This window comes from Daldinia caldariorum (genome assembly GCF_022478825.1).
Source record: "Daldinia caldariorum strain CBS 122874 unplaced genomic scaffold F4812scaffold_15, whole genome shotgun sequence".
NCBI classification, from domain to species: domain Eukaryota; kingdom Fungi; phylum Ascomycota; class Sordariomycetes; order Xylariales; family Hypoxylaceae; genus Daldinia; species Daldinia caldariorum.
The window spans coordinates 665,430-679,126 of NW_025953051.1; the positions used below are offsets into that span (position 1 = coordinate 665,430).

At 49.6% G+C, this 13,697-nt stretch overlaps 3 protein-coding genes across 3 annotated transcripts; 2 read left to right on the top strand and 1 right to left on the bottom strand.

The window, feature by feature from the left end:
- Positions 1-472: 472 nt before the first annotated feature.
- On the bottom strand, positions 473-1,635 carry F4812DRAFT_124738 (ribosomal protein S17-domain-containing protein). Its single transcript, XM_047929490.1, has 4 exons — positions 1,372-1,635; positions 1,220-1,295; positions 770-1,008; positions 473-686 (listed from the first exon to the last, which is right to left on the bottom strand). Exons 1-4 carry the CDS (start codon positions 1,471-1,473, stop codon positions 618-620), a joined length of 486 nt encoding a protein of 161 aa, XP_047787788.1. The 5' UTR covers positions 1,474-1,635; the 3' UTR covers positions 473-617.
- A 266-nt stretch (positions 1,636-1,901) lies between these two features.
- Positions 1,902-7,148, top strand: F4812DRAFT_438896 (Spc7-domain-containing protein). Its single transcript, XM_047935033.1, has 4 exons — positions 1,902-2,442; positions 2,503-5,388; positions 5,438-6,059; positions 6,117-7,148. Exons 1-4 carry the CDS (start codon positions 2,227-2,229, stop codon positions 6,782-6,784), a joined length of 4,392 nt encoding a protein of 1,463 aa, XP_047787789.1. The 5' UTR covers positions 1,902-2,226; the 3' UTR covers positions 6,785-7,148.
- Positions 7,149-9,220: 2,072 nt separating this feature from the next.
- On the top strand, positions 9,221-12,699 carry F4812DRAFT_461784 (uncharacterized protein; the record flags this gene model as incomplete). The annotated part of the gene is made up of 2 exons (XM_047937921.1): positions 9,221-9,666; positions 10,146-12,699. 2 exons carry the CDS (start codon positions 9,221-9,223, stop codon positions 12,697-12,699), a joined length of 3,000 nt encoding a protein of 999 aa, XP_047787790.1.
- Positions 12,700-13,697: the final 998 nt, after the last annotated feature.

The following is a 13,697-nucleotide window of genomic DNA, read 5'->3' on the forward strand; positions in this document are numbered from 1 at the left end:
CCCCACCCCTTGAGCACGTGTCCATCCGATGCGGGCTACCTAGAATACGCGGATAGGTACGAGGTCGTACTTTTATCGTCAAATACTACATGACTGGCCGGACGACAAATGCCTGTAAATCTTGGAACGGGTCAAGATGGCCATGAAGCCCAGCTATTCCAAGCTCCCTCTGCATGAGATGATCATGCCTAGCCAACGGGCGTCTACTTTCCATAGCATGCTCGATATGGTTGATGGTCATGGAGACTAGGAAATAAACTACTACTGTGCAGGCACGTAACGAGATTCGCGATGCCGGATTATAGGCTGAATTCTGAATCAAAGACATTGCGGGTTCGGTATAGTTGGTAGCTCGACAAATAAGTAATCAAGGATCCCTAATAAGGATCTCTGGTTAAGCAAGCGGCTCGTATATCGGAAGTAAGCTGTAGTAAACCATATTCACGCCCCGTTGGAATACAAAACGATGTGTCTGGTATATCCTTTTTATTTCTCAGAACTGCCAATGTTGCATCTCTGTGCACTAGCAGAAAGCCTATGAATCACCCGTTCCGTATCTGAGATCGTGAAGAACCATGAAGTAACAACGCCATCGATGCCCAGGAAAGATCCCCAACCTAGAACTTGCTGAACTTCTTCACCGCCTTGCCGGTTCGGGGAAGCACACGGAGAACGTTGAAACGGATCTATACGTCAAATTCTGATCAGCAATTTATTCCAACCGAAAACTATACCACTCGCACTCGCAAAGCAACAAGGACGAACGTACAGTCTTGCTAAGAGGTCGGCATTGGCCGACTGTGACCTGGTCACCCTCCTCAACACGGAAAGCGGGAGAAACGTGCGCGGCAAGGTTCTTGTGTCGCTTCTCGTATCGGGCGTACTTGGGAATGAACTTGAGGTACTCGCGTCGGATGATGACGGTTCGGTGCATCTTGGTGGAGACAACGGTGCCGGTCAGGATACGGCCACGGATGGAGACGAGACCAGTGAAGGGGCACTTCTTGTCTATGGTGATAGCAAAATTAGTTTCCCATCTCTAATATCGATTTTCTTGATTTTTTATTTATTTTCGGCGTATCTAGTCGCGCGAACTCCGTATAGTTCAAAGTAATTCTCGAGGCGATTCGTATGGTTCAACCGGCGTGACATGATAGCCTCCTAATCCTCCTTCTAAAGAAATAAAAAAAAATCTTTATGTTCATTCATTCTCACGTACCAATGTAGCTGCCCTCAATGGCGGTCTTAGGGGTTCGGAAGCCTAGACCGACATCCTTGTACCATCTTCGGCCACCCTGGAGAGAGAAGATTCATTAGCATGTCGTCGACCTTTTGTTAGTAGAACAAATCGTTATAACGGCGTCGCCTCACCTTGCCGGGTCTCGAGGACTTGGCCTTGACCTTGGAGTTCTGGAAGATATGGGGCTGCTTCTGGAAAGCACGCTCCGACTGAACAGTCAATTCCGTGGCCATTTTTGCGATATGTTGTCGAGGTCGCAAAGGTGGTTGGGATCGGGAATCGTGGGTGGTTGTTGTGGTGGTGGTTGCGATAATGCGGAAACTTACCAAAGATTGAAAATGGGAAAAATCTCAAAAAGTTATTGTGTGGGCTCGCTTGTTTGTGGGATGTGTGTGGGGATCCACTTTGCGGTAAGAACGTTCAGCCCCGTTGTGGCTGTACCCTGTACCACTTAGACACTTAGACATGTACCTGGATCTACGAAGTAATTAGAAGTACTTAAGTACCTCACTAGACTGTGGAACCTTGATTAAGAGTCAACATCTGGAGATTGCGAGAGAGACGCTTGGACCACCTTGCAATGCATAACATCTAGAGGCTAGGGGCAGTACTCCAAAGGCAAGGGTGGATCGCGAAACCCCACCAACGTAACTTTTGTAATGTTCAATGTTTACAAAACAACCCTGGTCTTCTCAATTGACGCGAGCCTATGGAGAGATCAATTTATTAGTTCGACGTTATATGCAACCATCCCAACGCGCCTACATTTCACCTGTTCATAGAGTTCCTAGATGTGGAAATATTGTAATTCTTTTATTTACCTTAGGTACCTAAGGTAACTAACTACCGGCTACAACGTCCACGATAGCTCTGGTAACGCGCAAACACCATAATCCCCTTAACTCGGTAGTATAAAAAACCCCAGACTATGGGATATTCTTTTCGATAAAATTCAATAAAAACCCATATCTGTCTTTATCGCCAACATGTCTAGTCGCAACGACGCAACTATCCCGTCTACGCGACGGACGCGAAAGTCGACCGGATTATCTCCCGGGAGGAAGAAGGCGGAGAAAGAAAATATCACTGTGGATGTGGCTAGCACTTTAGCTGGTAATGGAGGTCGAAAGAAGTCACGAAGCAAGAGTATAGGTCCTGGTGGATTAGATGCTCTCAAGCCAGGGTCGGGTAATAGACGAGTGGTATGCGACTTGACCCCTAATAATCTTAGATCATATGGCCAACTAATACCCCCAAAACAGTCTTTAGCAGCTCCCGCCAGACCACCACCAAGGTCAATTCTCAAGCCCACAATGCCGTTGCTACCGGAGATTCCTTCGTACAAATCGAAGAAGCCTGCTAGAAACTCGCCTGCCGCATCTACCGTACAAGGAGTAGCTGACAAGTTACCGAGCCCCTTTCACATTGACGATGCTGGGTCATCGGGAACTAAGATTGCTGTGCGCACCGAAGAAGAACAGCAGGCCGCTGCGCGCGAAAGAGAAGAACGAGAAAGAGCTGAGATGGAGAAAGAGATCAATGACCGCCGAGAAGCTCGAAGGAAATCTCTTGCGAACCGAAGAGTATCCTTTGCAGCTGAAGCCACCCTTCACACATTTCACGAGGTCGAGTATATGCAGGACTCCACAACCTCGACTGACTCTACACGAAGAGCATCTTCGCTCGCTGCTTCCAAAGACCAAACATCTGGCCTTGCCGGCCAAGCTGATGACTTGGTTCCTAGTTCTCCAGAGCAAGATTCGCATGATCAAAGAAGACGTAGAAGTTCAGGCGTTAGCAACCTAAGTTTCAATCAGAATGATGACACGATGGCCTCAAGCATCTATAGTTCAGACTCCGAGGGAGCGGACGTTATAGAAACTCACGAAGAGATAGGTTCGGATTCCGGCAGCGACTCCGATGCCGATGGTGTATCAATGGATTTGGACGTCGATGAAGTGACCGGTACCTCCGTCGCATCTGCTATGTCTGCTCGATCGGCTGTTACCAATGGCTCAGATGACACATTGAATACGGCTCTTCGACTCGCCTCTCGTCGCGCTGAAACTCTGAACATCGACGAAGAGGAAGAGATCATCCCATCGTTTGGATGGGCTAAAAAGCCTGCTCCGAAACAAGCGGGCCCCCAGGAAAACCAGGAGAGCCTTGGACAGGAAGATACTGGTGGTATGGACATGGACATGGACATGGATATGGATATGACAAAGGCTGTGGGTGGTATCATTAGAGCAAACAACGATCCTTTGGAGGATGCGCAAGAAGAAGAGATGTCAATGGACGTCACTCGAGCGCTCGGTGGTATTCTTCCTTCGCGCAACACGGCGCAAAATATTCAACCAGCTAGTCCAGAAAAAGTCGGAGAGGAATCGTTGATCGATGATGCCCCTATGGATCTTACTGTTGCAGTTGGTGGTATTCGAAAAGACCCACCACGTAATACTAACCTCTTCGGCGCTGATGACGACGATAACGATGAAGACGAGGATATGTCAATGGAGTTCACTGCCGCTGTAGGCGGTGTCCTTTCTGGGAGAGGGCCTGATGCCTCCTCAAAGAAAGCACAGGGCCGGCGTCGTACTCTTGCAGTCAACGACGACGACGATGATGACGAAGCCGCAATGGATATGACGGCAATGGACATGACAGTTGGAATGGGCCGTATTCTGTCTTCCAACGAAGAAGAAGAGAATATCGAAGATGATACAATGGGCATGGATATGACTATGGCGATGGGCGGAATCATTAAGGGACCGCCTTCAGCCAAGGATCGGACCGAAGCGAGACTCCAAATGGAACGGGAAGTTGATGAAAATGACAATGTACCAGCATTGAACTCATCTGCAAAGCAGCGCCTGTCCGCAGCTATTTCTGGTATAAACACGTCAGAGTCAGGAAGCCCCGGATTATCTGCGTTTAGGGGCCAAGGAATACGTCGCACTGGTGAATGGCGACGGTCTGTCACACCGGGCAGTTCTCCCGTTCGAGAAATAACAACTCCTAAATCTGCCAAGCCAACCAACGCAAGTACTCCTAATAGCCAGAAACCTAGAACCCCTTTAAGAACTTCGCCCCGGAGGAAGTCAAAATCACCTGCTCCAAACAGTCAAAATGGTCCAGATGTATCTTCTACGCCCAAATCTGCGACCAAGAAGAACCTGCTGTCTGTATTCCAACAAGATCCTGCTACGGGACTGTCGACACCACGGATTATCTTAACTCCTCAGAAGAGGCGATTATCAGGTGTAGGCGCTGATAGGCCTGGTCTCGGATCCCCCAAGGTTGCCGCTATCCTTGATCGGCGTGAGTCCATTGGGGATGCAGCAGACAGCTTCGTGCCCAAAGAGCCCTCACGGTCTGTTGCATTCGCAGACCCTCGTGTTATGGAGTATGAAGTAGATCGTGATCGCCACCTAGAAGCGGACAAGGAAAACGGCCGTAAGGTACTGGAGAGAGGAGTTGACGGAGACGAGGAGAATACGGCAAGTCTAAAAGATATGATTTCCAGTATGACTCCTAAGAAAAACCCGTTGAAGGGACGGAAGAGTTTGCATGTAGGCAGTGCTAAAGGGCTTCTCGGCAAACGTCCTTCTGAGCTTGACGATGAAGAGGATGCTGAGGAAAGAGATGGGGTCAAGCGACTCAAGAACCATCAGAGCAGTCCTGTCAAGAACATCCACCTACATGCGCCCCCCTCAAAAGCAGAAACGACAGGGCGGGTAACTCGCTCTTCTAGTAGAGGTCTGGAAGACGCCAGTGACATCAAGACCGCCTCAACCCCGGCGCTTTCGCCTAAGAAAACACCTACGGCCGTGTCATCCCCTCATGGCAAAGGACGCTTCAAGGAAGTCGACCCTAGCTACCCCATTACTACTCTCAATTTTGACGAGTCTCACGTCATGACAGATGCCGAAGCTCAAGCGGATGACAATGGAGAGCAAATCCACCTGCAAGACTTTTTAAATATGACGAATATTCGCTTTATGGAGTTGACAACAACAAAACGACGGCACACACAAGCTCCTACTAGTGTAACAGATAACTCTATGTCTGGGGAGGAGGATATGTCCCTAGAGCGATGCGTTGTAGCAGGTGCTTGCACAGTTCCTATGCTGGAACTGTATCAACATGTAAGAACGCTTTCAACTTTAAGAGCCGTAACATGCTAATTTTGAATAGTCCTGTCGAGAACTAAAGAAATACATTTCAGAAGGTAGGAGAATAGTCCGTGAGATCGAAACGGAAACTCTGGAAGAGAACCCGCCACTTTTCAAGGAATACATGACTGCAACACCCGAGTACAAGCTTTTCTTGGACAACCAGTTCAAAAACGTCAAGTCGCATGCACGGCTGCTAAGCAAAGCTATGTGGTATGAATGGCGCATGAAGCTTCAAGATGGACTCAAGGAAGGCCTACTCAAAATAGAGGAAGGCATGGCAGCCGATGAGCGGCTATTACACCAGGAGCAGGAATTGCTCGATTCGATTCTGCCCAAGCTGGTGGACCGATTTGCATCCTTAGAGTTAGAACATGATAACCTGCAATCTGCTGCACAAGAGTTAGCAGAATGCGACCCCGAAGATTTACAAGCTGCTCGGTCTGAGCTGACAGACCTCGACTCGGATATCGAAGCGAAAACGAAGAAAATCGAGCAGTTACGGCAGCAACTAAGCGAGACTGAAGCTGGGATCGATGAGCTATCACAAAAGAAGAAAGAATGCGTTGCTGAAATAGAAGAGGCAGAGAAAATTCGGGAGCAATGCAGGGGTTGGACCTCTAATGAAGTCAGCGCCCTCAAAGGTCAGTAGTACTCTTATTATCTGATATTTACTATAACGAAGAGCTGACATAAAATAGCCCGTGTCGAAGCAATTGAGAAGCAGCATGGCTGGGCCATTACAGGAGTTGTCGGAAGCTCACTGTCGATGACATACCGAAGAGAGATTGAACTCGTCTTTGACGTTGGCGCTTTCAAGGGGTTGAAACCTGATAATTCCACAATAGATCTGAGGTATATCGCGGCCAATCGGGAGCAGAACCCACAGCCGTGCACGCCGGAAAAGGAATTCTTTATCCAGTGCATACGGGACCACGCCCGAGGGTTGGTCCAATCGCAGACCAAGATCAAGAATCTCTTGGATATGGTTAGTACGGCCTGGCAGAAGGCCAATCACGTTGCGAGAAACGTACACCTCTTGAACACCACATACCGAACCAAAGTCACCAAAAATTCAGACTCGTCTATCTCAATTCGTTCGTGCGTGCTGCTCGTCCCGTTACAAACTAAGGTAGAGGTCGTACTCGACTTACACGGCAAGAGCACTCCGGATGGAGTAGAGGTTACCATGGCGCCTCAGGCGCGAGTAGTTTATGGAGAGCAATTTAAGGAAGATAAGATCGTCGAGTTCCTCACGACAAAGATGGGCACGCGCATCGTCGCCAAGGAGGAGAGCGGGACGTTCGAGTCTTGGGTCGAGGTGCTCGTCGAACTCCAGGAAAGACTACTTGCGAGGGGACGAAAGTGAAGGTACCTAAGCCTAGATGGGGTAACCGTGTGTGCTGTTTTATCCTGTATTCCTAGCTTCTGCCTTACCTTGCGATAACGACTTATGACCACAAACAATTGGGCTGCGTATTTGGAGTGAGGCATGGTTGGGTAGTCTTGACGAGGACATTACGAATAAGGGGGGCGGGGGCAGGAGGGCGTTTTTGGTGGTGTATTGTTAAATTAGGTTATATACCACTTTCTACCTGTTTTATTCATTTCTTGTTCTACTTTGAGTTTTATTATTATTTTTCTCATTCCTGAAATGCCAATCCAAAGGTTGAGTTGAGTTCGACTTATCTATCGGCTTACCTTTCATCAGGGGCGTTGATACGGTGGGTCATTTATTATGTAATCCTTGCTCGAATCACGTGATCATAGCAACCTCATATTTACGAACAGGGGGGGTGGAGGTTAGCCCCTTAAAAGAGCCACTTGGTAATAAATGCATATAAGGAGAGGATTCCTCCTCTATTAATATTGATGATGGCGGTTAGTAAATTTCATTTCGCCGTTAGACCTGTTGGTAGATGCCTATCTCCCATTCTAAGCAACATAACTCGCATCAATTATTACGGCCCGCCTACTAGATACAGAATCAAAGGACGGCTGGTCTGTTGAAGACATTTAAGCTGTACGTAAACAACCTGTTACTGTTTGCATCTAACCTAGTAATTCGAGCGTTATATGTTACCTCGTAACATTTTTGTTTACACGTCAACTAGGTAGGTAGTTTTATTTTGTTAAAGCTGTTTTGCAGCCCGGACCTCCATAGTTACCCCTCTGGGTAGAAACAAAAATGTGATAAATTTTTGTTTGGTGTATGTATGTGATGTGGATGGTCGGCAGTTGGTGATTCACTTACTTACTGGCAGCAAGTCCGCATATTGAGCGATGTCAGCTCGAATCAGGCATTTTATTTACCTAGGCAGAGTAGATTGTAATCGGAGGTAGTTTTTCGATTAAGAGGTCGTTTTACAGCTGGTAGAAGTTACTGGTGGGTGTTTACCTTGATATATATCTTAGATTTCTAGTATAGATAATTGGCTTGATGGCGGATAATGATATCTCCCAAGACAGTTGGATAATCTAAGCTATGTAATAATTTGAAACATTTATCCCATTCCTACTTGAAAAAATATTATCTAAGCGAGAAAATATTTGTTACTAAAACATTTAGATAGTTTGATGCCATACATATTTTTTCCTCTGCCGTTAACAGCCAGACGAGGCTCCAACAAATGCGATTCCGCGCCAACAGGAGCAACATGGCAAAATATTAAAATACCGCCTCTGTATTCAACTGGGATAGATGTATCAACTCCTGCTGCCATTTATTTTGTTTTTTGTACTCTAAAATAATTATCTTCCAACCTTCGGGCACCAGGCTAATGGCAGAGACCAATGTTGACAGAAGAAATAGACCCTTCCCATCATATCTACCCCTTTTAAGTAGAATCGTGATGATCATGATGATCATGATTACCAAGAAATATTATTCTTCCAACTTATTCTCGAGTGACTAGCTACCTGCAATTTACGTGTACGTACGACTGAGCAAGCAAGATCTGGAGTTACCACGTATTGTGTCTGCTTGTTCTCAAAGCACCTAAGTGTGCTAGCAAACTACGGAAGTGACTGGTCCCTGACGAGGATAGCTACCTAACCTAATGTGAGAGAGGAACTATATAAAAAGGATGGTACCATAGCATCTAGCTACAATGATTAAATTGTTATTGTTATCGATTCCATATGCGCATCTAATCTTTGTATGCGTGCACACCTGCCAGGCGCACCTAGGTAGACTCGGAAAACTCGAATTAATACTACATAGGTACAACGTATTAGTGTATCACTGACTTAGGTTCGTAGCAACTGGTAATAGATAACGGCAGGTGCAGGTACGGACTCCCATAGATACCGAAATTTTGCGTACCTTCCACATCTCGAGGGCGTTGCTAAGTAAAAAAGATAAGAGCAGCTGGTTGTGCAGCTGGTTGCGCAGGCAGTTGCATAGACAACAGTGCGGTTGCTACCCCTCCATAGTTGGCAGTTGCGTAGGAAAAAAAAAAAAAAGTTTGCTAGCCCTTATCTCTGGTTGCTAGGCATCTCAAAGCTCGTTGTCGCGTCCTAGGCAACAAAACCCCCCCCCCCAAAAAACTATAAGAGTCTGGCTCCCCCCGGCCTCTTAGAAATCTTTCCCCTTCTCTTCTTCCTTTCTTCCACAAACACTTGTTTACGCTACGCATTCCGCATACTGCTCTCTGCTCACGCATACTGCATTACGCACACTACGCACAACGTTAACAACTGTTTTACCTGCTTACTGATCTTCGTGATCTTTTATCCCCTGCTTGCATTTACTGCATTTTCTTCTATCCGCCCACCCCATATTTCTTCTTCCCGCTGTATCACGATGCCGTCCTTCGAGACCGCGTCCGCTTCCGCTTCCGCTTCCCCTTTCCTCTCCTCTTCTTCCGCCTTCATCGTCATCCCTCTTCTCGCCGCCCTCATCCTCTTCCCCCTCGGCCGCCTTCTAGGGTGGTCTTCCCTTACCGACTTCGTTCCGCTGGTGATGTCAATTGTATTGTACCTTTTCAAGGTATCCCCCGTCCTAGCGTTCGTCGTCATCTCTTCCCTCTCTCTCTTCGCCTTCGTCGCCCAGGCTCTGGCCAGTGATGCGGATGTTCCCGTCCTCGTGGTGGCCCCGTGGCTCGTCGCGCAGGTCTACCTGTGGAAGAATACTTCCTACGGTTGGTCTGCGCTCTGGGTCGCCATAGCCGCCGTCATTGTCAAGAACTACGGACTTCCGCCTCCCGCCTGGTGTATCCCGCAGCTTCTCTTCTGTGTGTGTCTCAAGGGGTAAGTAATTCTTTTTCTTTTGTTATCGTCTTTACTTACCTATGTACCTACCTATTCCTATTCCTACTCCTATTCCTAATCCTATTCCCTATTGCTGTGGTTCTCTATCACTATCACCTTGATGTTGTTATCTTGTTATACTATTCATCCTTCATCATACTCGTCTATCATATTCTGTCTTGTATCCTCGCTGCCCCTATACTCTCATGTCACCTATGTTCTCATGTTGCTCCTCTATCCTTATTACCTCCATACTGTTTCTATCTCCATACTCTCTTACCTTGCTACTGTCATACCCTACTACCCCTATACCTTATCACCCTTATACCTTATCACACTCATACCTTATCACTCTTACTACCCCTATACCCTCTTATCCCTACCCTCTTGTTACCTCCATACTGTTTCTATCTCTATACTTTCTCATATTGCTACCGTGACATGTCTTATCGAGACAACATATACTAACTATTTACGAGACTGTTCTCACACGAAAACGACTATCGCATTCGTCGATTTGGGGATGCCCATTTCCCGGATTGCGTGAAGTACGTTAAGAGTGAGCTTCAGAAACTTGACTGGGGCTTCGACACGCGCGAACTCATGGTTCTCTGCCTCCGTTGGGGAGACCGCTCTGTGGCTCTGTTCTGTCGAGTCGCAGAGAAGTTCACCAATTCGCCGGCTTCACCTGAACTTGTTCCTCTCCCTCCCACTCCCGCCCAGGCCCAGCCGACCCCTCAGGAGCCCGAGGAGGAGGCTGCCAAGTCCCAAGCCAAGGCCGAGGCGCGGAGACCGACACCTAGCGCTTCTTTCAGGAGTGCCCGAGGGGGGTCTGAGAGGAACAGCGGTCGTGCTCCTGCACTTTCTGCAGCCGACCGTCGTATCTCTCAAATTCGGGCTGCCCAGGCAAAACGCTATCAGCCGCCTACCTTCTACTACACCTTGCCGGTGAAAGAGAAGAGGCGTCCCTGGGTGCCTATGAAGCCAGCGGATTTCGGGCTGCCTCAACATCCCAAGCCTCTCCCTAGTGTGGCTGACCTATGGCAGTCTGTTGGTGAACCTCAGGTCGAGCCAACTCACTTTATCAACGGTGCCCCCTTTATCGGTGCTATCCCGCCTCCTCCCATGCCGATTGCTGGGCCTCAGATTCCCCCCGTCCAACCTTATCAGCCGGTTTTCTACCTGCCCGAAGGGGAGTCTCAGGCTCAGCCTGGCCAAGTTCAATCGGTGGTTGTGTATCCAACTCAATTCGAAGCAGCTCCTGCTATTGACCAGCCAATCATGATGCACAACCTGGACGGTACACCCGCGATCATCGAAGTGCCCGAGGACGAGGAGATGGTACCGGCACCTAGTCCCATGGTGGTGGATGAAGAGGACATCCCCGAGCACACCCCCATGGAAGAGGACGAGGTAGATCCGGTAATGACTGAGGAAGAGATGGAGGCTTATCTCACCGAGCTCGTCTTAGAATCCCAGCCTTCCCAGTCAGAGGTCCATGTCAATGACCAGCCGGTTGACAACTCGGGGTACGAGAGTCTTGACGATGTCATGGGTGGCTCGCCATACAACAACTGCAAGATTAGGCTCTCATCTCAAGCACCAGCCAAGTCTCAGTTCCAGCCCATGACCCAGCCTGCCGCCACCCAGCCCAGCAGCAGCAGCAGGCGTATCGCCAAGCCTCGTGCCTTGAGGTCCTTGAGCAATGCTTCAAGCTCCTCGGACCTTTCAAGCCTTTCGGACGTCGAGCAGAGGTTGGGCCTAACCGAAGCCTCTTCGTCCACGTCGCAGAGCCAAAGCCAAGGTACTCCCTTCAAGGGTTTGCATTCAAGCATGTACAACAACCAGGGCTTACAGTCCAGCATGCACAATGTCCTAAGTCCCGTTCCCGAAGACGTGGACATGTCGGAAACTTTCGTCCCGCAGATGCCATCGTCCCAGGCTCTGCCTCCGGCAATGCAACCCAAGACAACACCTTCCGAGTCCCCTCTGGCTAAGGCTTTGTCCCAAGTGCCTCTCCCGCAAGTTCCATTCCAGGGTCAGCTCCCCATGCCGACAGCTACTCCGTCGCCCTCGGTCCCGTCTATCTCTCAGCTATCTGTTCCTCAGCAGCAGCTGCCCCAGGGTCCGTTCAACGTTCCGGTCGTGCCGATGTCAGCTCTCTCGCCTCTCCCGCCGACCCCTGAGTCCCAGCCAACTCCCGCTCCGCTGCCCTGGTTTGGTTTCATGCCCGCGACTCCCCCGACACCTACTCCACAGCCGAAACAACAACAGGTCTTGCCACCCCTGAAGCCTCAGTCAACATCTCAGCAGAAGCCTTCCACCAAGGCTGCTCCCACTGCTCCCAAGGCTCAGGCGACCGTTCATAAACTGACCTGGCCTAGTGACGTGCCACAGACACAAAAGGCTCCCGAGAAGACTCAGCCGACAACTTCGCAGAAGCCAGCTCCCAAGGCCCTGCCCCAGTCTCCCAAGCCTCCCAAGGTCAGCGCCCAGCTGACTTTGCCCCGGAGTCTTCCGGCTCCCGTGACCGCTCCCGTGGCCCGCGAGGTTTGTCAATTTGGCCAACCTATTCTTATAGTCATCCCGGACCCGGAGCCTGAACCTGCAGTGCAGGCTTCGAAGTCACAAATGGCCGGCCGGCGTGTCATTGCTCCAAAGTCGCGGAGGGCACAGACGTCTATCAACCCGTACCAGGGAACAGGTGTTGCTACTTCCCCCACATCTGGCAATGCTGCTCCAGCTCCCGCTCCCGCGCCTGCTTCTAACCCGGGCCCTTCAACACAGACGAATGCTCGTCCCCAGCCTCTTCGTCTGCCGGGTAAGTCCAAGCCTGCTAACCCCTCGTCGACGATCACACAAGCCGGTCCCTCCAGCTACAAGGGCAAGGGCCGCGCGACCGATTCAGCAGATCAAGACGACTTGGCATATGAAGCAAAGGTCCTGGAGTACATGGAGATGGGCCATACTGACGAGGAAGCCCGAACGAGGGCAGACCGGTTCTTCTACGACAGCGACAATCGCCAGACGTAATCTGCTCCTCGCCTCCGTCATGAAAGTTTTCCCCCAACTGGCCCGTCCTGTTGCTCCTTGGCTTTCCCGCAGCTCTAAAAAGCCCCCTGGTACAGAAAGGCTCGATCCTCGGCAGAAGATCCATGATTCTCCCCTCTCCCTCTCCCTTTTCCCCGAACTAACTAGCAGTTTCTTAGCTCTGAGCCGGGCCGATGCTATATATATAGAAAGCTTGGAACCTCTCCCAGGAACCCAGTGGGCGACGGAGAGGGTCGGTTCCCGGCTGCCATGCGTGATGATCTGGACCCATTGATACCTGCGCAAGCGGGAGATTGGTATAAAATGCACGAACTGGCCGCCTCCACCCATGTCAGGAAGTACGTCTCTTCTTGCGGCTATGTTTGAACTCGAAGCAGAAGTGTGAGGGACATGAAGCTTGATGAACCTGAGGAACCTCGGAGAAGGGTGAGAGCTTTTGGTGTCGGGCCCGCGATCCCATGGTAGTTGGTGAAGGTGCCGCCGGGTTCGTGGGCCTGTTCGGCGAATAGCTGGTTCTGAGTTGTCCAAGTGATCTTTAGATCAGGAGGATGCGAGGACTATGGCTACAGATGCTTTGAGCTGTTGGTTTTGTTCTATTATTAGTACCTATTTTATCTGGCTCATTGTCTCTCTCTCCGGGTTCTCTCTTGGTTCACTGTATCCACCCGACAACGTCTCGTACGGCCTTGATTTAAACCGCCGCCGTCCAGCGAGCATTTTCGACTACATCTCGTCCGCGGATCTCTTTCTCGCTGCGCCTTCGAGTAGACTTCAACAACAGTGGAGGTCAACAGACCTCAAGAGCATTGGAAAAAATGCTGTCAGTAGAGCAAAAAGGTACAGTTCTCCCTCAGATGATTTTCAGCTAACTACAGAGATGTTAACTGTAGACTTTAGTCCCCGAGCTCTCTTTAGACTGGCTGACACCTGCCTTGAGCAGCCCAACTCAAGAATTTTCGGCACAACACGAGGTACCCAGC

Excerpts from the sequence above, each read along its gene's own strand:
- F4812DRAFT_124738 (XM_047929490.1), bottom strand. The coding sequence starts at position 1,473 with ATGGCCACGGAATTGACTGTTCAGTCGGAGCGTGCTTTCCAGAAGCAG. Across the intron at positions 1,296-1,371 it reads AGTCCTCGAGACCCGGCAAG|GGTGGCCGAAGATGGTACAA; the intron begins GTGAGGCGACGC and ends TTCTCTCTCCAG. Across the intron at positions 687-769 it reads GCCGACCTCTTAGCAAGACT|ATCCGTTTCAACGTTCTCCG; the intron begins GTACGTTCGTCC and ends TTTGACGTATAG.
- F4812DRAFT_438896 (XM_047935033.1), top strand. The coding sequence starts at position 2,227 with ATGTCTAGTCGCAACGACGCAACTATCCCGTCTACGCGACGGACGCGA. Across the intron at positions 2,443-2,502 it reads GGTCGGGTAATAGACGAGTG|TCTTTAGCAGCTCCCGCCAG; the intron begins GTATGCGACTTG and ends CCCCCAAAACAG. Across the intron at positions 5,389-5,437 it reads TGCTGGAACTGTATCAACAT|TCCTGTCGAGAACTAAAGAA; the intron begins GTAAGAACGCTT and ends AATTTTGAATAG.